The following is a 27,885-nucleotide window of genomic DNA, read 5'->3' as shown; positions in this document are numbered from 1 at the left end:
GTTGAAATCTGATGGCTCTGAAAGGCCTCCACTGGCACAATGCACGGTTCACTCTCAAGACCCATAAAAGGTACTAAAGACGTCGTTACAAAGTCCATCTCACTACAGTGGTTCTACAATAACTTTATGAAGCGACGGGAATAGTTTTTGTGCTAAAACCTAAATAACGACTTACATAGTGATGACCGATTTAAAAAAACAGCATCATGAAGCTTCGAAGTGTTATGATTCAGCGAGTCGATTCATGATTCGGATCGTGTGTCAAACTGCCAAACTGCTGAAATCACGTGACTTTGGCGATCCAAACCGCTGAATCAACTCACTGATTCATAACGCTTCAAAGCTTCATGATGCAGTTTTTTGAAATCGGTCAACACACCGGGAAACTGGTTTCACCGCTATCTATGGTTTCACCACGGGGTTTGCAGCTTTTCGATGACGTTCGCGTTGGGTAATTACGTCACTTCAAAACGTTCCCATGACAATAGGGGGAAATGGTGGCTCTTGTATGAAGTAAACAAAAAAATTTAAACTCTCTGCTAATATATATGACTTTTTTGCAACGAAAATGCGGGGATTATGAAATCATGCTAGCCCCACATATTTTGCACGCGGAAACAGGCAATTTACGCTGCGAAAGTGCGGCGTATTTGAAAAAATGCGGCCCCCGCAAAAATATGCGGACTTTGACTGATTATGCATTAAATCATGCGATCGCATAATCGCGTTTTTCTGCAGGGACTGATTATAGAGATGGCATAAGGAATATTAGGCTGCTGTCACTTTAAGAGCTGCACGGATCCATTATACTGTTACCCGTTTTCTTTCTCAACTGTTTACATTCACTTAAGATGTAACCGACTGCGTTTAGGGGGAATATTTTGGCAGTTTTTTGTGTGTAGATTTTTCCGTTAAAGTGCAAAAAGACGCGTAAGAGAACTTTTTCAGTGTACCAGTTTTTCAGTGTAAACGCTCATGTGGTCGAATGTGTTCGACCTGTACGTCTACTCTCTGGGAAGCACGCTAGTCAGACGGGATTTAAACTTTGTCGGCTGGAGACCCAAGTTTGGTTTGAAGATGAAAAACAGAGCAGAAACTAAAGCTCTGTATGTTTTTCCGTCGTCTCCAGGCGTGTTCATATGTAAATTGCACAAGCTTATGTTGATCTGAAAAAGCCCATACATTTACCCGCCCATAGACTCTCCCCTCGAAGAAATCAGGACAGAAGACAAATTAAAACACCAGGTGTAAACAGGAATGTGTCTGTCTAATCTACTTGTGATCCAATCGACCAAAACACATCTTAAAAGGGTTAGTTCACCCAAAAATGAAAATTCTGTCATTAATTACTTACCCTCATGTCGTTCGACACCCGTAAGACCTCCGTTCATCTTCGGAACACAAATGAAGATATTTTAGTTGAAATTTCATGGCTCTGAAAGGCCTCCATTGGCACAATGCACGGTTCACTCTCAAGACCCTTAAAAGGTACTAAAGACGTTGTTACAAAGTCCATCTCACTACAGTGGTTCTACAATAACTTTATGAATCGGCGAGAATAGTTTTTGTGCGCAAAAAACCCTAAATAACGACTTATATAGTGATGACGATTTCAAAACACGGCATCATGAAGCTTCGAAGCGTTATGAATCAGTGAGTCAAATCATGATTCGGATCGCGTGTCAAACCGCCAAACTGCTGAAATTTGACGATCCAAACTTCTGATTCGACTCACTGATTCATAACGCTTCAAAGCTTCATAAGGCCGTGTTTTGAAATCATCATCACTATATAAGTCGTTATTTAGGGTTTTTTTGCGCACAAAAACTATTCTCGCCGATTCATAAAGTTATTTTAGAACCACTGTAGTGAGATGGACTTTGTAACGACGTCTTTAGTACCTTTTAAGGGTCTTGAGAGTGAACCGTGCATTGTGCCAATGGAGGCCTTTCAGACCCATGAAATTTCAACTAAAATATCTTCATTTGTGTTCCGAAGATGAACGGATGTCTTACGGGTGTCGAACGACATGAGGGTAAGTAATTAATGACAGAATTTTCATTTTTGGGTGAACTAACCCTTTAATACCAGGTGTGAACAGGGGCTCAGAGCTAAAACTATATTCATAAACAAGTAGATCATCAGACAGCGTCGTGTAATAGCAAGTTTAGTCATTGTGTTTCCTTCATCTGAACTCATTTTACCTTTATTTACCTTAGTCATGCTCAACTTTATTGGCGTTAGTGGTGTGTGTTTTCATGCTGTAACCGGTGTGTGCACGGCTCATTTATCATATGTGTGGTTTGTGGTTGAAAGTAACCCGTCAAACGATATTAAATCAGAGAACAAAGCCACAAACCCTCCTCTCACTGTCAGCAGATCCTCAGGAGAGATGCAGTCCAGCCCAGCCCAGCCCAGCTCGTCACTTTGATGCTGCTCGCGTTATTCTGAAAACACTATGTTCATGATGGGATTTCTAATGCTTTTCTAATTTCTCCACAGAAATCAACCAAAGGTTCGGTAGTGCTGGACTATGTGTTCAATCACGTGAACCTCGCCGAAACAGAGTATTTTGGGCTTCGCTATTGCGACCATAGCCATCAAACGGTGAGTGCTTGAAGATTATCACATGTCAGCTCTTGAAGAAACAGTTCATCCCAAAAATTAAGATTCTGTCATCATTTACTCGCCCTCATATCTTTCAAAACCTGCTCAAAAATAGCTCTTTGGCTGAACAACATTCAATCATGGACAGTGGTTCCATGTGACTGAAACAAGTAAAACCCAATAGAATCAACCATGTACAACTAATACAACTAACTAGAATTAATGGTGTTCATTTAACTTGAATTAATGGTTTTAGTTTAACTCAAATAAATATTTTTTCATTTAAAGGTGCACTGTGTAAATGTTAAAAATGTTCAATTTAATTTTGACGTTGTGAATTGGAACCGGCCACCGCTCACCCCTCCCTTTCAAAGCACGTAGAGAAGCTACGGTGGCCGACACAGGACAAAAATGCCGTCGCTTGAGACAGCAGAGAGTAGCTAGCGCTCTGTAGAGAAGTTTGTCCCTTTAGGGCTACTGTAGAAACATGGTGCCGCAAAATGGCAACTTCACTGTAAGGGGACCCGCGGTGTGTGTAGATAGAAATGGCTCATTCTAAGGTAATAAAAACATAACGGCTCATTATGTGAGGTCTTTATACACCACTGAAAACAGATTTATTTATATTATGTTGAATTTCTGTCAATAGATCCTCATAAATACTACACACTGCACCTTTAAATGGAATTATACAAATAATCCTACAATTAATGCTTCTTGCTTAGTCTGTGATTTACATAACAACAAACTAAATATGATTTAGGAGCACTTACATAGTGGTATCTTTATTATTGAAGCAATTATTATTAAATATGAATTATTATTAAAACAATTTATTTTTAAAGAAAAGCCACGAACATAACAGAAACTTATATAATACCAACATAATAGAACATTAACAAGTCTCTCATTTCCTCATTTTGCAAAAAAGTGCATAAAATAACACTTTATTTAAACATTTAGTGTCCCAATTTAGCCCTGTGTAAAGCATGATGGGAAGTTTAAAAAAATTCTGTTTGATTTGGGTTACTTGGTTGAAATGTTATTTCAAAATTAAAACATCAAGTTAAGTAACTGTTTCTAGTATATTTAACATGAAGCAATCACATTTGAACCAGAAATCTGATACAATGGTGTATCAAGAAACTAAACATTTTGGTTCCCATTGACTTCCACTGATTTATTGTCCATACACCTTTGGTTCCATGAAGAACGTTTAACATCCATGGAGCCTTTGCATTGAACTAAAGGTTTTTTATAGTGGAAAAATGGTGTTCAGATTATGAAAATGTTCTTTACACTAAGAAACTTTAAGAACTTTGCACTTGTGGAACCGAACATGGCTTCTCTGTATAATGGAACTCAATGGGAACTGTGTGGTTACCAACATTCTTCAAAATATCTTCTTTTGTGTTCTGCGGAAAAAAGGAAAGTCAGACAGGTTTGAAACAACATGAGGGCGGGTAAATGAGTCATTTTTGTGTGTACTATTCCTTTAAAACATTCATGAGGTTCTAAGGGTCACGTGTGAGGTCAAGATGGTAAGGTTTACCCAGGGGCCAAATATTGGGTTAGGCAAAGTGCAGTGTTGTGTCATTACCTCATTATCTCGACCAGTGAGAAAGGTGTTTCCCACAATGCCCTCCGGGCCCTGTCCCATGAGCCTGAATTTATTACTGAGCATGCAGTGGGCGAGAGGCACGCCGTAACTTACATTTAAACAAATCTATCAACTCTATGAATGGTTATTTTAGTAAAAAAGATACTGGAGTACAGAACAGTGTAATTTGTGCGGTAGAATGGTGCTTTCTGCTCTGTGGGTGTGGTTTACATGCGCTCTTGACTCAGAGATGTTTCATCTAATTGTAAGGCACTGAAAATTCCTTTGGCACAGATTTTGTTAGGACATTTTTAACATGCTCTTAGACATGCAAAATAAATCTGTCCGCATGTATAGGAGGAAAAGCCTCTTATTTTGAACATTTCTGTTTGCTATGTAGTTGGGGTCATTGTTAACGGGGTCATTGTTAACATGTAGCTATTCAGTTGTTAGGGTGTTCGGAGTAATTAAACATCTTGCTATTCAGTTTCCAGTGTGTTTTGGGTGGTTTCTAGGTTGTTGCTATGTGGTTGTTCTGAGCAGTGTTATTTTAGTATAGTTTAGTATATATACTACACTGTAAACCCGAATAAGTAGGCAAAACTCAAAATTTTTAAGTTAAGAAATTCAAAGTTTAAGTAAGCAGAACTGGCAGGGTTTTGAAATTTTGTACTTATACATTTTAATTGTTCTTAACTTGAAATGTTTGAGTACAGTACTCTAATTCATACATTTAACTTAAAAGTATGTAGTTGTTAAGCTATAACAAGCTAATTCAGAAAATGCTAATTTGCTAATATGGTAAAGGTCCCATGGCATGAAATTTTCATTTTATGAGGTTTTTCAACATTAATATGAGTTCCCCTAGCCTGAATATTATCCCCAAGTGGATAGAAATGTTGATCGGTGTAAAACCGAGTTCTGGCTGTCTTTCTCTGCCTTTGAGAAAATGACAGGCCAGACGAGCCAATCCTGAAGTCTCCTGGTTTGACGTCCAAGCAGGAACGGTTTCCTCCCTTTCCTCCGCCCAGAGAATCTGGCACGCCCATGCAAGCGCTCGAGAGATCATTCATTGCTTGTGAACGAGTGAACGCTGGCAGTTTCTCAGTGTTTGGATGTACATATGAAAACATAAGTCTTTTTTTAGTTCCTTCTGATCTGTGATCAGTGATTTCTTATGTGTAGCTAATTATTTATTATTCGTGCACACGCTACGGCTTCTCTCTCTCCCGACAGAACGGTGTTTTCGTGTTTTCTATCTTGTGAGTCAGTGTTTTTGTATGTCCTCGTCGCGTCTATCTGTTCTTAAATGTGCATACAGTCATGAGTTTTTTTCTAAACATCGGCAGACTCACATCTCTTTAGAGATAAACCTCACGCACGCCGAAGCTCGGGGTGGCCGGACGGCCTTCAACATCCCCGACCCCCAGTACTGCATCTGGCCCACAGTGGAGGCGCCTTACGCGGCGCGAGATTAAGCAGACGGGGGTAAGCGTGAGCATATCCGGGCTAGCCAGCTATTCCCACAATAAACTGGATTACATTCGATTACTGCTGTTGTGTCTTTGTTTGCGCTGTGTACTCAATGGGCGTCACTGACGCTTTTCATATGATAGGAACATATCTAAAAAATAATGCTATTATCAACACTTACTTTTAACTCGTTCATCTCGACAGCTGTAATGGTACTTTGCATGTGTTACAAAGTTGGTAATAATGATGAAGACGGACTCGGTGTGACTGGGACTCGTGTTTATTCAGAACTCTCAGATACAAACACAATAAACTCGCGCTGACTGACAGCGCTCTCATAACTCAGTAGTTACTATAAATAACTTTGTTAGCGATCGCTGAGCTCAGTCTCTGGTACATTAGTGATGTCCGGTTCGCGAACGATGTTTCTTTTGAACCGGTTCTTTTTAGTGAACCGAATCAGTTCACCAAATCGGACTGAATCGTTCTAAACGGTTCGCGTCTCCAGTCAGCGCTGATACATAATTTACTAAAGTTACTAACTTTCTGACATGAGTGACAGTCCCTCCGACTAGAAATAGACTAATAACCTGAGACATCCGTCTCTCTGGCAGCAGCTCGTGCCTGCTCGTGCCTCGTAGACCTCGTTAAACCACGCCCCCTCCGCTCATATCAAATGCAAAGATGTCAGCCAATCACAACAGTGGGCGTTTTTACTGAAGTCTCAGCAGACAAGCCTCTTGAAACAGGGCAGTCAGCCACAGGGCAAACAGCAGTATAGAAAAAAATGCCTTTTATTTCTAAATTATGACATTTTATGATGTAAAAATCATACTAACAATATAAGTACACCTCAGGAAACATTATAAAATAATAGAAAAATGCCATGCCATGGGACCTTTAATAAAAGCATGGTATAGCACTTGCTGCATGAGCAGCAATATAAAGCATTTACTTGCTCTCAAACCAAGCCACATGCACTTGTCACCATGATGGTAACTCTCCAAATTCCCACATTAACAGAAACTCTTCAACATTAGCATAACAAAACATTAATCACTACTAAATCTCCCACTTAGCATTAATCTTGCACAAAAACACATTAAATAACACTTAATTTTAGCATTTACTCTCCCTTTCAAGTGCCATGGGCAAAGCATGCTGGGAAATAGAAATCCCAGCCCAGTTTCAGTTAAACTTAAAGGGATAGTTAGCCCATGATTTACTCACCCTCAAGTCATCCTAGGTGTATATGACATTCTTCTTTCAGACAAATATAATCTGAGTTATATTAAAACATTCCCTGGCTCCTCCAAGCTTTATAACGGCAGTGAATGGCTGTTTCTGTTTTGAAGTTCTGTTTTAGAGCGTTAGTTCACCCAAAAATGAAAATTCTGTAATTAATTACTTACCCTTATGTCGTTCGACACCCGTAAGACCTCCGTTCATCTTCTGAACACAAATGAAGATATTTTAGTTGAAATCCGATGGCTCAGAAAGGCCTCCATTGGCACAATGGCACTTTACACTCTCAAGACCCATAAAACGTAAAGACGTCGTTACAAAGTCCATCTCACTACAGTGGTTCTACAATAAGTTTATGAAGCGACGAGAATAGTTTTTGTGCGCAAAAAAAAAACTAAATAACGACTTATATAGTGATGACCGATTTCAAAACACTGCATCATGAAGCTTCGAAGCGTTATGAATCAGCAAATCGAATCATGATTCGGATCGCGTGTCAAACCGCCAAACTGCTGAAATCACGTGACTTTGGCGATTATAACGCTTCGAAGCTTCAAAGCAGATAGAGCAACCATTGACTACCATAGTATTTTGTTCACTACTATGGTAGTCAATGGTTGCTCTATCTGCTTGGTTACACACATTCTTCAAAATATCTTCTTTTGTGTTCAGCAGAACAAAGAAACTCATACAGGTTTGGAGCAACTTGAGGGTGAGTAAGGGTGCGTTCACACTTGTCATGTTTGGTTCGATTAAAACAAACCCTGGTGCGATTGCTCAGTTAGTGCGGTTCATTAGAACATATGTGAACGCTGCCATCCGAACCCTGGTGCGCACCAAACAAGCGGACCGAGACCGCTAAAAAGATGGGTCTCGGTCCGCTTCCAAACAAACTCTGGTGCGGTTCGATCGATATATGAACGCAACACAGACCAAAGACATGTAAACGAACTAGGGATGTTCAAAACGGTTAATTTTCCCGACCGACAACCGCCGCTCATTATCCGATTATTAACCGTTAACTGATAAAATTGTAATATTGAATTGGCATTAAATAAATATACAATTGAAGAGTGTCAAGATAATGTGAATCCATCAGAACCTGGATTCACATTATCAAATGTTCACGCACCTGCTGCGTTTCTGACAACAGAGAAAAACTGAATAAAATATTTTTAAAAAAGCATAAAATAAATAGGCCTACACTAAAAAAATTTCACTTAAATAATTAACAAATGAAGATGACAAAACGAAAACACTGAATCCGTTTGAAGCTTTGTTTTTTTCCCGTCAAACTAAGTTTTTCTCATCATATAAAAATAGCAGGCCTACCTCAATCCACACCTTGACTGGTTTTACTTTTTTTTAAAAGTAGCATGTCTAAGTGGTGCAGGGGCGCGGGAAGTGGGGGTCCAATTTATTTGGAATAAACATTTTAAGTGGCCCATTAAAAAGTATTATTTATTTGTTGAATTATGTTTTTAAAATGATTCCGTTCATTTCTGAAGCTCCTTCCGCTCAGCACCGCACGCTCAACCCAGAACTCAATTTGTGACATGCTGGATAAAATATAGTTCTATCTGAAATAAATAGTTAGGGCTGCCCCTGACTAAAGTTTTTTTTATTTTCTAATTGTTCATTTAAGCCGTTGTTCACGCTGCGTCGCCGCCTCCATGTCATTGTCTGTTATAGGCTATACTATTTGCTTATTATTTATTAAATCCGGGCAATTTGGTTGATTAAACATAGATTAAAATTAAGATACAATTTAGACAAAACTAAATTCACTTTAAAGAAAGGCTTTCAACAAAACAAAACTTATTGAAGTGTTATTGAACTTATTATAGACCCCCGTCATCTGACATTATGCATCTTATGTGTCCTGTTCACTTTTCAACGTAAATGAAATTAAACGGTCAATATGAGCATCCCTAAAACGAACCAAAAACAGGACGTGCTGTCACAAGATGCGACGCTACAAGTCAGCTGATTTGATGACGCGGGAAGATCGGTGTATCCAAAATGAGTAGAGGGCAAACGTGGAGCAACGAGGAGGTAAAGTGCCTCATCAATATATGCAGATCTTCGTTTCTGCATACAACGGAGGAAATCCTGCTGCTGTTCTGAATGTTTTGAACATTTTATGAGCTCTTCGTGAGTTCTCAGCTGGTAAAAATAAAACCATATGTACACGCATAAAATGATTGCGTTTAATCCAGCACACAGCATTGTTTTGAATGTTCGGTAAGCAAGTTCCGTCGCGAAATATACGTCATTAAAAGCCGACCAATCAGGTTGTGACTGTATCCTTATGCCTTTGGTTCGGTAACTTTAGGTTCGCTGTTAAAAATGCCAGTGTGAACGCTAAGCGGACCAGGACTATATGTTTTGTTTTTGTTTTTTGGTCCGGACCAAACGAACCGAACTACAAGTGTGAACGCACCCTAAAGGATGACAGAATTTTCATTTTTGGGTGAACTATCCCTTTAAGGCTGTGTCCGAAATCACCCCCTATACCCTCATTCACTATTCCCTACATTACTCCTTATATAGTCCACTGTCCACGAGTGAGTGAATTCGGACACTGAGTGCGCCGGAAGGGCTTTCCGCGACTCTCACAGTGCATTATGGGTATTCTCTAGTCGACCGTTGAGCGTACATTGATTGTACACTCGTTATTGTGGTGCATTGTGGGATTGAATGAGTCCACTATGGTTTCGGACAACGTTACAAATGGCTGTCCCTTCAAATAATGCCATATGTAAGGGAATGGGGCGATTTTTGACACAGTCTAAAACTCTCTCTGTTGTGTTTTTGAGCTCTTCAGTTCAGTGAAACACACCAGCTGCTCTAATGTGATTATTAGATGAGTCTTAACGACTTAATGTATTCTAATTTAATAACGTGCAGCACTAATCCTCTTTCCGTCTGCACACACACCTTCGCTCATTTCCTATTGTTTGCACACATGTTTGTTTGCTTTGTAAATGCGGTTCAGAGGGAGTTGTGTTTGTTTGTTGTGTTTGTTGGGAAGTGAAGCTTCCCGTGCTCATAAGGTATTTCATGCATGCATTTGCACATTCATTAAATGGCATATAAATCTTGTCTTCAAGGCAATGCCAGATACAATCCCCTCATGAAATCACCTGACAGGAGTATAAAACATTAAGAAGATCTTCAGGCTGTGTTTATGCTAATCCCTGATCCGTTCATTAGAGGCCATGAGATGTTAATTAGATGAACCGCCAACAGATTGAGTAAATCACTTTTAATGCACTGATGTTTGATGTTTTGTTTGCTAATGGAAGCATCTCTTTTAATATTGCTCATAATTAGTGTTAAAGTTCAGTTTGTGCATCGTCCTGCAGCATTTGAATTACATTTGAATGTGAAATCATGTCAGTTGTTGAAGAGTGGTTTGCTGTTACTTTGGCAATCAAATGCACCATTTTCGCCTGCTGGACCATAAAACAGGTGAAAAAATCCCACTTCAAACTGAAGGAGGATCCCGAGCCACATCCACAGATCAGACGATCATAGAAACGTGAACAACCTAGCAAGCGCTTAAAATACTCTAGAAACTGCATAGCAGCATCCTAGCATTCACACAGAACATCCTAGTAAACCGGTAAACCTGCTATTTTAATTTGACTCATTGAGTTTATCAGGCACTTCTTAATCGTCTAAAGGACGAAGTCAGCATTACGCCGCATTCACATGGGGCTTCGGCGTCAACGCTTGACGGAGGGCGTGGCTGAAGCTTGGTGCCTGACGCGACCGTCATAGTGACAACAGCTAATCACATTACTTGCCGCTTGGACCACACAACACAAAAAAGCGCCTTTTTTGACAGCTAGTCTGTGAGACTATTTTGTGTATGAAAACTGATCACTTTAATATTTGATTCCTCATTTGGCTGGGGGATAGCTCTATTTGAACCACACATGATATGATATGCTGCTGTCATTCAATGATAAACAGAGTACACGGACAGAATACAAGCATGATACATTCCAGATTCTCCAACCGTCTCTGCCACCTCCTTCCAGGCCTGGTCTCTCCAGTTTGTGTCCCGGTATGTAAATAATGATTGGTAGTCCATTTTAGATCGTTCTTTACTCTTCATTCACTCTTCATTCACCGGTGTTTTAAACGAACGCGATTGGCTAGCGTCTGCTCTAGGATATTTGCATAGGGTGATCTGATTGGATGACGCCTGCGTTGGCGCTTGAAAAGTTGAGAAATCTTCAACTTTTGCCGCTTGCAACGCGAGTGAAGCGCCGCGACGGAACCCACAATTCAGTTCGGCAACGCATGACGTCACCCATTCAAAGTAAACGAGAAGCGTTGACGCCGACGCCCCTTGTGAATGCGGCGTTAGGGTCACGGCACTAGATTGGTTCTCATCATACCTCTCTCTGATAGATCGGTAAAGGTGATGATTGGAAACTTGTCCTCTGCACCACTCACCTATGGGGTACCTCAGGGGTCCCTTTTGGAACCTATTTTATGTTGTTTGTACACTCACCTAAAGGATTATTAGGAACACCTGTTCAATTTCTCATTAATGCAATTATCTAATCAACCAATCACATGGCAGTTGCTTCAATGCATTTAGGGGTGTGGTCCTGGTCGAGACAATCTCCTGAACTCCAAACGGAATGTCAGAATGGGAAAGAAAGGTGATTTAAGCAATTTTGAGCGTGGCATAGTTGTTGGTGCCAGACGGGCCGGTCTGAGTATTTCTCAATCTGCTCAGTTACTGGGATTTTCACACACAACCATTTCTAGGGTTTACAAAGAATGGTGTGAAAAGGGAAAAACACCCAGTATGCGGCAGTCCTGTGGGCGAAAATGCCTTGTTGATGCTAGAGGTCAGAGGAGAATGGGCCGACTGATTCAAGCTGATAGAAGAGCAACTTTGACTGAATTAACCACTCGTTACAACCGAGGTATGCAGCAAAGCATTTGTGAAGCCACAACACGCACAACCTTGAGGCGGATGGGCTACAACAGCAGAAGACCCCACCGGGTACCACTCATCTCCTCTACAAATAGGAAAAAGAGGCTACAATTTGCACGAGCTCACCAAAATTGGACAGTTGAAGACTGGAAAAATTTTGCCTGGTCTGATGAGTCTCGATTTCTGTTGAGACATTCAGATGGTAGAGTCAGAATTTGGCGTAAACAGAATGAGAACATGGATCCATCATGCCTTGTTACCACTGTGCAGGCTGCTGGTGGTGGTGTAATGGTGTGGGGGATGTTTTCTTGGCACACTTTAGGCCCCTTAGTGCCAATTGGGCATCGTTTAAATGCCACGGCCTACCTGAGCATTGTTTCTGACCATGTCCATCCCTTTATGACCACCATGTGCCCATCCTCTGATGGCTACTTCCAGCAGGATAATGCACCATGTCACAAAGCTCGAATCATTTCAAATTGGTTTCTTGAACATGACAATTAGTTTACTGTAATAAAATGGCCCCCACAGTCACCAGATCTCAACCCAATAGAGCATCTTTGGGATGTGGTGGAACGGGAGCTTCGTGCCCTGGATGTGCATCCCACAAATCTCCATCAACTGCAAGATGCTATCCTATCAATATGGGCCAACATTTCTAAAGAATGCTTTCAGCACCTTGTTGAATCAATGCCACGTAGAATTAAGGCAGTTCTGAAGGCGAAAGGGGGTCAAACACAGTTTTAGTATGGTGTTCCTAATAATCCTTTAGGTGAGTGTATTTATCAAAATGTTACTCTTTTTAATTCTCTTTACAACTGTATATCTATTTCTTATGCATCTGTTGATTATTATTCTTGGTTAGGGCTGTCTGACTGGAAGAGATTGGAAAAGGAGAGCAGTGTGCTTCGCTTCATTCCGCTTGTGAAGAGTGAGGCATAAGAAGTCGCTGATAGCATCGTTACGTGCTAAAGGCATAGGTAAAACGCTAGCAGACAGTGCAAAGAAAGAAAGAGTCAGACTCAAGAAAGGGGAGGCCCTGCGGGGCATAGGTAACGTCCCCTACAGGAGCCCGTCCTGGACCGACTTGTAAGGTCCTGGAGACATTGCGAACCTGCTCTCTCTCTCTTCCATCTCCTATAGGAGTAACCCGAATTTAGAGAATCAGGCGGTTAGGTATCTATTTATCAGAATTTTTTTAATTCTCTTTACAACTGTTTTAATTATCCTTGTTTCTATTTTTAATTCTTATACATGGTATTTTTTATTTCTTATGCATATGTTATCATTATTTTAATTCACTTTCTATGTAAAGCACTTTGAATTACCATTGTGTATGAAATGTGCTATATAAATAAACTTGCCTTGCCTTGCCTAAAATTTAAGTCACCTATTAACTTAGTTTATTGAATTTTATAAAATCAATATCACATTTGCAAACGGGCTGATAATCGGGAAAACCGCTCTTTTGCTTGTGTGATACTGCTTACTTTATAGATAATAAGAACAGGACCTTATACAGAGACTTTTTTTGCAACATATTTTGGTTTTTGGAAGCAAATGTATTCATTTTGGTCACATTCTGGATGCCCCTTCTGTTGTGAGGCCCGGTGAAACATAGCAAAGGCCACAGACACTAGTTCAGCTCTAGACGACATGCTCTGACGTGCTCAAACTTCATGTTTTATTGATGGAGGCCACACATTTTTAACGAGCCTGTTTCAGAGGCCGGTTTTAATAGGCCTCATATTATGCCAGCACTTGCATGACTGAACATCTCAGCAGCTCAAAGCTTTTAGGCGGAACTAAAGTAAAGCTTCAATACTACTCACTAATTAAAGCCCGATGCTTCGGTTACATGATGTTTATTGTGTTTTGATCTTGTATCTGATCAGATCTCTTCTCTTATGTTTACAGTATTGGCTTGATCCCTCAAAAACACTTGCTGAACATAAAGATTTGATAACAAGTAAGTATGCACTGGTTTTCGCTGTCTTCAGAGATGTTCTTTAATTCTTTGTGCATCATGGGACGAAACACATTGACCTAATGATTTAACCCCCCCTCCCCATTTTCAGTGCAGATTAAAAATGGATCAGCGCAGCGTGAGCCGTAATGATTCTTTAAAGGCCTCCTGATAAAACTCACAATGCATTTCAAATGATAATTTAGAAGTAATTATGTGGTTTATCCCATCCAAATATCTAGTAATGAATAAAGTTAAGTATTTGCACATCTACTGATGTGAATGTAGGGCAAAATTTACAACACATTTGTTTAATTCTGTAATTCACTCCTCTGGGACATGAATGCATTATATATCAGTGTTGCTGTTTTTTAATCTAGAGGACAACATAGATATATTGCTAACCCTATTGTTTTAAAGGGGTCCTAATCTGCTTTTTTACATGTTCATCTTTCTTTAGTGTGTAATGTTGATGTTTGAGCATGAAAAAGGTCTGGGGGTGTATTACAGAAAGATCATAATTTTAGAATCCTATCTTATCGGTTTGGTAACCATGGCAACTTCAGTTAGGACCTCATTTAGGACAAAAGCTATTACAGAATGATATTTCTTAAAGGGATTGTTCACCCTGAAATGAAAATAAAGCCATCTTTTGCTCACCCTGCTGTTGATCCAATGCCCTATGTCCTTCTATGTTTTTCGAACAAAGGCAGACATTTTTTAAATATACTTGCATGCGCTCCTCCATATAATGGCAGTGAATAGCGACCAGGCTAAAACATTACAAAAATGGTACAAAAGTATCACTTAATTATACAGTGAGATGCGCGCCATATATGTAAAGTGTTCAGGAGGCATACTATAAGGTTTTGCGAGAAAGAAACGGTATTATTCAATCGAAATACTGAGCTCAGACGTTATTCTGTGCGCGTTCCTGTGAGTGCGTGCGAGCCGACAGAGCGATCAGCAGCCGCACTGTTGTCATGCTACCCAGGATAAGCACACACACACACACACCATTTTGAGAAATCAGGCTCAATAGAAACAAACGGGACTCTCGTCTTCTCGTTCTTTAAGGTATATGATAAGAAATAATACAATAATACTAATTATAAGGTTAACCTCCTGAAGTGAATGTTGTGTACAGGGTGTCATGACAACATTGTTGTCACAGGAATGCGCACAGAATAACGACCGAGCTCAGTATTTTGACTGAATAATATGGTTTCTTTCTCGCAAAACCTTAAGGCCTGTGCACACCGGGACGAATATCGTTCGCGCTTATCGCCAGAGTTTTTCGTGACGTTTTTCGGCGCGTCTTTGTGTTCACACCCAAGCGATTTTCACTGGCGATGCGCCGAGTGAATGTGCAAATTCAGTAAATGGCACTCCCGGTACACAAGTTGGTGCTGCGCCACTTTACGCTTCTGACACTCGCTTGTCACACAGAAGAAGAAGAGAGACAGTATTTACGTGCTTGCCAAAACCTTCTGGTGTGTCTCAATCAGCTCCCTAGTTCAGTAGTCAGGGCTCTGATCAGGGAGTCTGCCCATTGACTTATGTCCTGATCAGTGCCCTGATTACTGAACTAGGGAGCTGATTGAGATGCACCGATAGACATATTATGTCTATGGCCAAAACCATTCACACACACTTTTTGCTAACTGGCAAGCAGCATTAGCAGCTCATCTTCTTCTTTGTCTACTTACTACTTCTTCGTTGTATCAATGTGTGCTCGGCAAGACCGTTTTGTGCTTGAGCGCCATCAAGTCATGTTTTACTGTCACTTCAGCAGCTCCAGGCACGTGAACAAAAACGCCGATCTCATTGGTCGGCCAGTTTTTAATGTGCCGCGTCAAAATAAAAAAACCAACCCGAGGCGTTTTTTTAAAAATGACGCTTTTATGTCTGCCGTTTTGCGCGTCGGTGTGCACACTCACATTGGCGCCCTTTGTTTAGTCACGAGGCGCTAAACACACGCGAAAATAATCCTGGTGTGAACAGGCCTTTATAGTATGCCTCCTGAACACTATCCAAATATGGCGCACGTCTGTATCATTGTGTGATACTTTTGTATAATTTTTGTAAAAAAAATGTTTGCCTGGTCGCTATTCACTGCCATTATATGGAGGAGTGCGTGCAAGACAATTTTTTACATTTTTGCTTTTGAGGTTCGAAAAACATAGAAGGACATAGGGCATTAGAACAGTGAGTAAAATATGGCTTTATTTTCATTTCAGGGTGAACTATCCCTTTAATTGCATAATCTTATTTTATCTATGGATAGGAAACGGGTATGACAGAAGCATCCTACCTCGAAAAAAACCTAAAAGCTGTCTTAACTTTAGGACAAGCCCACTGTTTTCCTAGCTTCAAACCTTTTTGAAATCCAACGGTAAAAATCACAGTACAAAAGCCTTTTTCGAGAGATCGTTACATTCATTAATTATACAAGATGAAGAACAGCGACATTTGATGGTGGAGAGGGCTTTTGGAGGACCCAGAGGATGTCCTGCGCTTTGATGATAAAACACTCATAAATAATTACAGACTCCCGCGACACATGATTATACAGTTGACGAATTGCGACCAACATCAGAGGTGAAAACTTGCCGAAAAAAACAGGCTTTAACTTTTCAACGGAGCTTATTAAAATATCAATCTCTGCCGCACTGAAATTAAATGCACACCGTTGTTTCTCCGTTTTGATTTTAGCTTTACCTCAGAAGCAGTTTGCGCGTTGTTGGTTGCTTGGTAACGGACCTGACAGTTGATTACCGAACTTGATGGAACGGTTTAAGATTTCCCAACTACAGATAAGATGAGATTTTGTAAGACAGGATAAGAATCCTAAATCAAGTTAAGATTTGCTTCTGTAATAAGAATTTGTAAAAAAAAATCCTAAATTAACCTATATCTTAAGTTAAGATCTAAGATAGAACGTTTCTGTAATACGCCCCCTGAAGTTCCAAAGTTCCTTCAGCGGGAGTTCTTCTCTATATCAGTGCCAAGGTCTGTTCACACCGGGACGATTTTCGTGTGCGTTTATCGCCGACGTTTAATGCCTCGTGATTAAACAAAGGGCGCCAATGTGAGTGTGCACACTAGGGATGCAACAATACAGTTAGTCCACGGTTCAATACATACCTCGGTTTTTAACCACGGTTTTCTGTTCGGTTCGGTTCTGATGGCTTGTCACATCAGTTTTTTGTTATTCTATTCTTTAGCGACAGGAACAGCAAGAGGTTAAAGAGAAAAAATACAATTTTTTTATTGCAATACTCTTTCTTTATTTTACTTAAAATAATTGAAAAACCTTACTTAAACTTAAAACTTTACTTAAAAAACCCTTGTACACATTCCTAGTGTATTGTATAATATGAAATATATATATAAAGATTTACACTGGCAGCTCAGAGCTGTACAGCAGCATTTAAGTATGAAATTGAATGAATAAATGTAAAAATAAAACACTACATAGTCTTCACTATAAAATATACACTGATTCTTATTAAAGCTACTGTATTAAAGTTTTTCAGTCAAGAGCAGTGAGGGATTTTCTCTTTGTCTTTTGTTGTTGTATTAACATTAAATGGATAGTTCACTCAAAAATTAGAGATGAATACAGGTTTGGAACAATATTAGAGTGAGTAAATAATGACATAATTTTAGAGGTGAACTGTCCCTTTAAGGACCGCGTGTTCACTATAGGCTGCGCTGCTTTCAATTTGCTTTCAAGACCTGCTGCGTGCATCTGATATACAGGCATGCGCCGATTTTACTTTCACTTTAGACATAACTGATTGTGTTTATGTAAACCTTGTGTGTATTTGACAGTATTAGTGCAGTAAGAAGACTTAGTCCAGTAATCTCGTGTTTGACAAGCGTTTAGTGCGCGCGCTTGGAAAAGCGTATGTTAAAACCGCGCACACGCCGGTAAGGCTTCAAAACGCATGCAAATAATGAACTTTGGTGATTGTGAATAACTCTAGTGTTCTGTGAGTATAACTCTACCACTAACGTGTGATGTGAATGTATGTCACGTTGTTCAGTATATTGGGATGGAGGCAAATTATAGAATTTGTAGAAAAATACTTAATTAAATGCAAAACCGAAAAACCGCAATTCACAGGCGCGTATTGAACCGTACCGAACGGTTCAATATTATATTGAGAATTGTGGCATCCCTAGTGCACACCAACGCGCAAAACGGCAGGCGTAAAAGCGTAATTAAAAAAAAAATTCCTTGGGTTCGTTTTTTTTGTTTAGACTCGGCACATAAAAAACTGTCCGACCAATGAGATCGGCACTTTTGTTCACGTGCTTGGAGCTGCTGAAGTGACAGTAAAACTTGACTTGCCGAGCACACATTGATACAAACAAGAGGAAGTAAGTAGACAAAGAAGAAGATGAGCTGCTAATGCTGCTTTGCCAGTTGGCAAAAGTGTGTGAATGGTTTTGGCAAGTACGTAAATACTGTCTCTCTTCTTCTTCTGTTTGACAAGCGAGTGTCAGAAGTGTAAAGTGGCACAGTACCACCTTGTGTACTGGGAGCGCCATCTACTGAATTTGCACGTTCACTCGGTGCATCGCCAGTGAAAATCGTTTGGGTGTGAACACAAATACTCGCCGAAAAACGTCTAGAAAAACACTGGCGATAAGCGCGCACGATAATCGTGCCGGTGTGCACAGGCCTTCACTGTGAACGCCTCCGTTGTAGTCTTGAATTTTCTTCCGGGAACAAACACGTCACAATATTCCTCATTTAAATAATTAATACGCAGAATAAAGGGGTGGGGCCTGGTTGAGTTCGTTAGAAGTGTGTTGAAACGCGCAGTTATGGTAAGGAGCGGGACATTTCACAAACAAAGTTTAACCAATCTGCTTTGAACACCACACTGATCCAGCCGGCCAATCAGAGCACACTGTGCTTTTCAGAAGGAGGGGCTTCATAGAGACAGGAACTAAACAGAGCATATACAAAATAATAGCCCAAAAACAAAATCAAGACGTTGAAAAAAAGGGCATAATAGGTCCTCTTTTACCCTCCCATAATAAGTAGCTGGTTCAGGTTTGGTTGGAATGTAAAATTAGTCACTTTAAATTACACTGTATTTTTGCCTGGATGTAGAGAGTGATACTAATAAACTGCATGTAATTGTTTTGTGCGACTGCTTAGTATCACCTATAATTATTGTTCTTACTTTGATAATTTTATATTGGGACATGTAATCTGTGTAACACTAATCCTATAAATCCTGTTTGATTCATGTTAATGTGCGACCGTTTTAATTTGATCATCTCTTGGATTCTATTTGTGGCACATCATTCTAGGTAGCCACGCCCACCGTGGAATCTCATTGGTCACTCATCTGCTCTACTTTAAACATTAAATATGTTCTGATCGGCTATGATTGTGTCATATTGTGCATAATTTTTGATTTCATATTGAGGACAGACTACTGGTTAGGTTAGGGTTTATTTTGTGTGTTTTTTTAAGTGTTTAGTGTTGATTGGTTGTTTTCTTCTTTCCAGCTGGACCTCCATTCACGCTCTACTTTGGGGTGAAATTTTATGCTGAAGATCCTTGTAAACTGAAAGAGGAAATTACAAGGTGTGTGTTCTGTGTAACGTGAGAATAATAACATCATGCTATATGGTTTTGGGGCTGGTGATGGTGTTTGACTGCAGTGCATCTCTCTTTCGGTCTTCTCTCAGGTATCAGTTCTTTCTGCAGGTAAAGCAGGATGTTCTGCAGGGGAGACTTCCCTGTCCCTTTAATATCAGCACCCAACTGGGAGCTCATGCTATTCAATGTACGTACAAATTCACAACATTTGTCCTTATTTCCTACAGCAAATGTCACTTCAGTCTAATTATTTATATAGAAATAATGTGTCAGCACTTAATTAACTTCACGGAATTAATAAAAAATAAACTTCTTTTATAATATATTTTATGACTCATATTGGTATATAACATCAGAGTAAAATCTTACGTTATGTAATTGTTATCTTACACAATATAACTATATATGTATATGTTTTTATATTTTATTTATTTTTTATTTAATTTTATTTATTTTTAATATTTAATTTTATTAATTTATTTTATAATGTACTCATTTATTATAATTATATTTCTTTATTTCATTATTTAATTGTATTTTTTACACGTTTCTTTATTTCATCATTTAATTTGATTTATTTATTATTTAATTGTATTAATTTATTATAATTGTATTTATTCCATAATTTCATTTTATTTTTTATTATTTTATTTATTTCATCATTTTATTTATTGATTTATTATTTAATTGTATTAATTTATTATAATTGTATTTATTTCAACATTTCATTTTATTTATTTGTTTTTATTTATTTCATAATTTCATTTTAATTATTTATAATTTTATTTTACCATTTTATTTTATTTTTAATAATTTTATTTATTTCATCATTTTATTTATTGATTTATTAATTTATTATAATTTTATTTATTTCAACATTTCATTTTATTTATTTATCATTTTATTTAATTTCACCATTTTATTTTATCTTTAACAATTTTATTTATTTCAACATTTCATTTTATTTATTTGTTTTAATTTTTTTCATCATTTCATTTTATTTATTTGTTATCATTTTATTTTATTTCACCATTTTATTGTATTTTTAATAATTGTATTTATTTATTTAATCATTTCATTTATTCATTTATTTCATTGTATTTATTTTTTTATTATCATTTTATGTATTTCATCATTTCATTTTATTTCATTTTATTATTATTTTTATATTTCATTGTATTTATTTATCTATTATACTTTTATTTATGTCATAATTTCATTTTCTTTATACCACATGACATTGTGTCCTCTTTTCCTACAGCTGAGCTTGGAGATTACGACCCATACAAACACACACCAGGCTACGTGTCAGAATATCGCTTTGTCCCCGACCAGAAAGAGGAACTAGAGGACACCATCGAACAGATTCATAAAACGCTCATGTAAGACAATAAAACACACAGCACATCTCACACCTTAATCCGTAATAATCCCATCACAGATTAGATCTCGCCGCTGCCGAGAGCTTAAACATCACATTCCTGTTGAAAGTCATTTGAAAGGACAAGCTACGGCAGATATAAGAGCTTCCCATGGGAATAGGGTCGCTAGCGTTTCGTGTGAGGGACAGTAAAGATTCCTCCCGCTGGCCGCCGTCCATGTCTTTGTAACGAGAGCCGCTCTCAGTGTGTTTGAAAGACTTGACCCTTTGCCAAACACTCACCTGTCTGCATGTGTTGATCCGGTGAGTGTGTGATGGGCTGCACCTGTCCTGTGACACACTATGGCCGGATTTACATTACATGCTTCAAGTGACCCAATTCCAATTTTTGTTTTTCTTCCATGTGGCAAAGATTGGATATGACCCACGAATGTGTAAGCAGGAAAAACGCACATGGATTCCAATATTCTCAGATTGGTTTCAGGCCTCATTCATATGTGGAAATTAATCTGATATTGATCGCATGCGTGTATTTGCGTCTGCTGTGTAGGCGGACGGATTGGATATTCCTGTCTATGCGAGTCGTAAATCATTGAAAAAGCGACGGTGGCGAATGACGTCAACTCAGGTGGACACCAACCGCAATCACATGACTCTTTTTAATGAGGCAGTGAAGGACGAAGCCTCAACCCAATATTTTGCTGACCTTTACAGATGGCGTGATGAAACCAAAATGATGTGGTTCAAAACCATTCACATCAGCTGCGACATGAATTTGCGACGTCTGTGACGTTTCAGAGCTCCAACATTCAAAAACATTTGCGGCGACAGCTGAGAAAACACGGACACTTTATCATCCGGTGAAGACGAGCTTTTCATTTTATTTAAAAGACCGAAAATAAGTTTTTGGGTGCACCCAGTCTTAAAGAACAGAGAGTCTGAAGGGGAGTATGCTAATCTTGTACAAAAGCTTAAACTTTATCATGGCCAGTTCTGCACTTACTTTCGAATGTCCATGGGATAATTTGAGGAGCTCCGCCAGAGACAGTAGCACCACATCTGACGAGACACTTCAGGAACCAATCGTTTCCAGCTCTGTTTACACATGAGTCACAATGTAAACGTTTAAAGGTCCCATGGCATGGCATTTTTCTATTATTGTATAGTGTTTCCTGAGGTGTACTTATATTGTTAGTATGATTTTTACATCATAAAATGTCATAATTTAGAAATAAAAGGCATTTTTTCTATAATGCTGTTTGCCCTGTGGCTGAATGCCCTGCTTCAAGAGGCGTGTCTACTGTGAGACTTCAGCAAAAACGCCCACTGTTGTGATTGGCTGACATCTTTGCATTTTAAATGAGCGGAGGGGGCGTGGTTTAACGAGGCACGAGCAGGCACGAGTCTGCCAGAGACGGATGGACCTGAGTTCACTTCTCATCAGTTCTCAGCACGTCTCAGTTCAGGGTGAACTGTTGTAGTTACTAGCATATACTTCAGGTTATTAGTTTATTTCTAGTCGGAGGGGCTGTCACTCATGTCAGAAAGTTAGTAACTTTAGTAAATTATGGATCAGCGCTGACTCGAGACGCGAACCGTTTAGAACGATTCAGTCCGATTTGGTGAACTGGTTCGGTTCACTAAAAAGAACCGATTCAAAAGAATGATTCGTTCGCGAACCGGACATCACGGAGACGGTTGCGATTGCTAACAAAGTTATTTATAGTAACTACTGAGTTTTAAGAGCGCTGTCTGTCAGCGCGAGTTTATTGTGTTTGTATCTGAGAGTTCTGAATAAACACGAGTCCCAGTCACACCGAGTCCTCTTCATCATTATTCTACCAACTTTGTAACACATGCAATGTAAGTTACCATTACAGCGAGATGAACGAGTTAGTAAGTGTTGAGTATAGCATTATTTCTAGATGTGTTCCAATTAACGTTATATGAATAGCGTCAGTGACGCGCATTGAGTAACTTACACAGCGCAAACAAAGACACAACAGCAGTAATCGAATGTAATCCAGTTTATTGTGGTGAAAGCTGGCTAGCCTAGCCCAGATATGCTCACGCTTACCCTCCTTCTGCTTAATCTCACGCCGCGTTTGGTGCCTCCGCTGTGGGCCAGATGCAGTACTGGGGGTCGGGGATGTTGAAGGCCGAGCTTCGGCGTATGTGAAGTTTATCTCTAAAGATGTGACTGCTGATGTTAAACAGAAAAGACTGTATGCACATTTTAGAACAGATAGACGCGACGAGGACGTACAAAAACACTGACTCACAAGATAGAAAACACGAAAACACCGTTCTGTCGGGAGAGAGAGAAGCTGCAGTGTGTGCACGAAAAATAAATAATTTGCTACACATAAGAAATCAATGATCACAGATCAGAAGGAACTGAAGAAAGACTTCTGTTTTCATTTGTACATCCAAACACTGAGAAACTGCCAGCGTTCACTCGTTCACAAGTAATGATCTCTTGAGTGTTTGCATGGGCGTGCCAGATTCTCTGGGCGGAGGAAAGGGAGGTAACCGTTCCTGCTTGGACGTCAAACCAGGAGACTTCAGGATTGGCTCGTCTGGCCTGTCATTTTCTCAAAGGCAGAGAAAGACAGCCAGAACTCGGTTTTACACCGATCAACATTTCTATCCACTTGGGGACAAAATTCAGGCTAGGGGATCTCATATTAATGTTGAAATACCTCATAAAATGAAAATTTCATGCCATGGGACCTTTAAGTGCCACAGTCGTACTGACGGAAATACATTCACTTTCCATAGTCGTGGATACAAGGTTTAGAAAAAAAATTAACTAGTTTTAACATAACAAGGTTATGTTGAATGAATAGCTAGTGACATCACCTGGACATCTTGTGACCTTTGTTTCCTTGTATGGGATTGGTTTAAGTCTTTTCTGTCGCCACTAGAGTTACAAAAAAATCGACATAGAAGCGGAAAAAATTAAACATTGTTTTTTCACAGCAGCACATTCGAGTTCGGTGTGGAAGCACTCATTATACAAACAGCTGATCAAAAAATAAAACCAACGCGCGAATTATTCCCGCGTCAAAATCGCGTCCAGTGTGAAAGGACCTTAAAGCGAAAGCATTTTGTTTCGTCCATTGCATATCATTTTGACTGCGTCCATTGCAAACTGCGATTGTTTTTCCTTTCGGGGCCTGTTTTTCCTGGTCAATACGTCTACCTTGGGTTGTTTCGCCAAGTGTATAGTGAATGCAGATATCGGATACGGGTCACTTTTAAAAGAAAAAGTAAGCTGGTTGTCAAAAAAATCGGAATTGGGCATCAAGACCTGCAGTGTTAAGGCCCTTTCACAACGGACACGTAACGAAAAAGTGAAGCGAAAAAACGAATATTTTGTGTGCGATTAGTTTGCGTCAAAACCATTCACATCAGCCGCGACGCAAGTTTGCGACGTCTGTGACGTTTCAGAGCTCCAACATTCCAAAACATTTGCGGCGACAGCTGAGAAAACACAGACACTTCCTCATTCAGTGAAGATGAGCTTTTCACTTTATTTAAAAGACCGAAAAGAAGGTTTTGGGTGCACCGAGTCTTAAAGAACAGTCTGAAGGGGAGTATGCTAATCTTATACAGGAGCTAAAATTTTATCATGGCCGATTCCACACTTACTTTCGAATGTCTATGGGACAATTTTAAGGAGCTCCTCTAGAGACAGTAGCACCACATCTGACGAGACAAACTTAAGGAACCAATCGTTTCCAGCTATGTTTCCAGTTGAGTCACAATGTAAACGTTTAAGTGCCACAGTCGTACTGATGGAAATACATTCACTTTCCATAGTCGTGGACACAAGGTTTAGAAAAAAAAATCAACGAGTTTTAACTCAAAAGGTGATGTTATCAGTGTCTGTAACCTACAGTGGGCAAACACAGCTGCAACTACAGCTGTAATCTCATGAGAAATGCCATACCTGGCAAAGGTTAATGTTGAATGAATAGCTAGTGACATCTATTGTCACCTTTATTTCCGTGTATGTGATTGGTTTAAGCCTTTTCTTTCGCTGCGAGTGTTAACAAAAATCGGCATCAAAATGAAAAAAATAAACATTGTTTTTTCGCCGTAGCGCATTCGCGTTCGGTGTGGAAGCACTCATTACACAAACAGCTGATCAAAAAATAAAACCATTGCGCGAATTATTCCCGCGTCAAAATTGCGTCCAGTGTGAAAGAACCGGAAAATTTTCTGTTTTGAAATTTTAAAAATCACAGCTTCATCGGAATGATATGAAACTTGGTGACTTTTCTAGCATTTGGTATGTTAACACACCTAAAAATTTGGGTCATGATTCGAGCATGCTTATTGGTCGTTAAAAAAAAAGTAGCGTTCATTGTCTTCGGACATAAATGACCGACCATAGGAAATTAATGGAAAATCGGCAAAAACACAAAAATTCACAGAATATTTGTGTGTACAATCTACAAATTGGCCACGATGCTGAAAAAGTACACAGCAGTGAAGGGGTACACTCTAAAACATCAAGAGTGTGATATTGACACATCCACTCTTACACACACACTTATACACACACACACACAAACACACCTATGAAAAACTGAACCTATGAACCACATTTGGAATTTTTTTTAAATCACAGCTTCATCAGAATGATATGAATGCTTTTCTAGCATTAGGTATGTAAACTCACAAAACAATTGAGGGCAAGATTTGAGCATGCTAAGTGGTCGTAAAAAAATACTCCCACTTGTGCTCTTCGGTCAAAAATGACCCCCATAGGAAATGAATGGGAAATCTGCTAAAACACAAAGTCACAGAAAAAAATCTATATTTCTAACACAAAAAAAAATCTAAAACTTAATAATAAATAGTCTTTGAGATTTTTTAAATGTATATTCAAATCCATCAAAAAAAATCATTAAATGTGTTCAAAACAGACATAGGGAATTCTCAAGCCTCTCCATAGAGACCTCTAGTGATTACACCCATGGTTCCATGATTTCTTATATAATTCCAAAAGAGGGCGCTAATCTGCCTTCAAAAAAATATTTTGAAGGCATAGTCTCTTTTTTAACCTGAAATACTGCAAAAAAAAAAAAAAAAAGTACAATATTTTTTTTTATAATTTTCAATGGCAAAAATAGACCATAATTATTGCATAAATATTAAAAAATACCATCAAATCATCTCAAAATACAAAATTAAAAAGAAAAAATATTATTGAAGAAAAATAAATTTCATTGGTTTTACTGGGGTGGAGGAAGTTTAATTTTTAGGTGTCCGGTCACTTATGACCGGGAAGACAACCAATGCAACCCCTAAACGAAGAGCACCAGAGGGTTAAATGTGGCGTGTCAGACAAAGGATGACAAGCTTTGAACGTTGAGGAGCTCGAATGAACAAACTGGCTTGAGATAATTGTTAACGTGCAATTTTCCCTTCAAAAACAAAATGATATACTATTAAACTACTCGTATTATTGTTGCAATATGAATCTGACATGTCACAAGAGTGACTTGATTAGAGTATTAGAGACATTTAAACTCTTTTCCAGTTTTTTTCTGCTCCTATTTAAGTCAGCGCTCTTACCTTACTCATATTTCGACCGAATTTATGTTTGACTGGTGATTGTCATGTTTTTTTGCCTTTAGGACTCAAGTCCCCGCTTGACTCGTAGTTTTGTACGATTATCAGCGGGCTGATTTTGAAGAGCTCCGTGAGGAGCTGAAGTAGAGCAGATCAGTCAGGAAAAACACATTTCTCCTCTAACTTCAGAGACTCGACAGAAGTGCGGCAAGAAAAATCTTTGTGTGGCAAGTGGAACAATATAAACCACATTCAAAATAGATGCTCGCTTTAATCCCTTGTGCAATTTTGATCGTCAGGTGAAGTATCTTGTTTTTGGGATGTTTGGATGTTTTTTTTACTGGAAAACATGATTTATTGCCGTGAGATGGCTGAGAGAGGCAGGAGGATGGGAAATGAAAGAGACGAGGGTCAGGACGGTATTAAGGCAAAGGCGTTCCTGTGCATGACAGTCAGAGGTAAAATGAGAAACTCTGATCAGGAATGCTGGAGCACTTAAACATGTTGGGGGATTAAGAACAGGAAACATGAGAAAGCAAAAAAATGTGAGGAAAATAAGTGAAGAGGCTGAAAATATAAAGGGAGGGTGTCTATTAAAACACGAAAAAAGATGGATACTAGTGCTATTTTGTGTATACACTCACCTAAAGGATTATTAGGAACACCATACTAATACTGTGTTTGACCCCCTTTCGCCTTCAGAACTGCCTTAATTCTACGTGGCATTGATTCAATTGGCCCATATTGATAGGATAGCATCTTGCAGTTGATGGAGATTTGTGGGATGCACATCCAGGGCACGAAGCTCCCGTTCCACCACATCCCAAAGATGCTCTATTGGGTTGAGATCTGGTGACTGTGGGGGCCATTTTATTACAGTGAACTCATTGTCATGTTCAAGAAACCAATTTGAAATGAATCGAGCTTTGTGACATGGTGCATTATCCTGCTGGAAGTAGCCATCAGAGGATGGGTACATGGTGGTCATAAAGGGATGGACATGGTCAGAAACAATGCTCAGGTGGGCCGTGGCATTTAAACGATGCCCAATTGGCACTAAGGGGCCTAAAGTGTGCCAAGAAAACATCCCCCACACCATTACACCACCACCAGCAGCCTGCACAGTGGTAACAAGGCATGATGGATCCATGTTCTCATTCTGTTTACGCCAAATTCTGACTCTACCATCTGAATGTCTCAACAGAAATCGAGACTCATCAGACCAGGCAACATTTTTCCAGTCTTCAACTGTCCAATTTTGGTGAGCTCGTGCAAATTGTAGCCTCTTTTTCCTATTTGTAGTGGAGATGAGTGGTACCCGGTGGGGTCTTCTGCTGTTGTAGCCCATCCGCCTCAAGGTTGTGCGTGTTGTGGCTTCACAAATGCTTTGCTGCATACCTCAGTTGTAACGAGTGGTTATTTCAGTCAAAGTTGC

At 39.3% G+C, this 27,885-nt stretch overlaps 1 protein-coding gene across 2 annotated transcripts in view; it reads left to right on the top strand.

Moving 5' to 3' along the window:
* The window catches only part of epb41l4a (erythrocyte membrane protein band 4.1 like 4A), a 103,078-nt gene that overhangs the window by 33,547 nt on the left and 41,646 nt on the right, over positions 1–27,885 (top strand). Inside the window, exons 2-7 of one of the 2 annotated variants that reach the window (XR_013815606.1) lie at positions 2,503–2,607; positions 13,806–13,857; positions 19,390–19,468; positions 19,573–19,670; positions 20,745–21,995; positions 24,649–26,054. Coding sequence is in view for 1 of the 2 variants with exons in the window: in XM_079805012.1 (XP_079661138.1) it covers positions 2,503–2,607; positions 13,806–13,857; positions 19,390–19,468; positions 19,573–19,670; positions 20,745–20,865 (455 nt within the window). In the remaining variant the exon portion in view is untranslated. Of the gene's footprint in view, positions 1–2,502; positions 2,608–13,805; positions 13,858–19,389; positions 19,469–19,572; positions 19,671–20,744; positions 21,996–24,648; positions 26,055–27,885 lie in introns of those variants that run through there. The other variant, XM_079805012.1, reaches the window with a different exon arrangement.

Source organism: Gobio gobio (genome assembly GCF_949357685.1).
Source record: "Gobio gobio genome assembly, chromosome: 22".
NCBI lineage: Eukaryota > Metazoa > Chordata > Actinopteri > Cypriniformes > Gobionidae > Gobio > Gobio gobio.
This window is presented reverse-complemented; position numbering and strand designations above follow the sequence as displayed.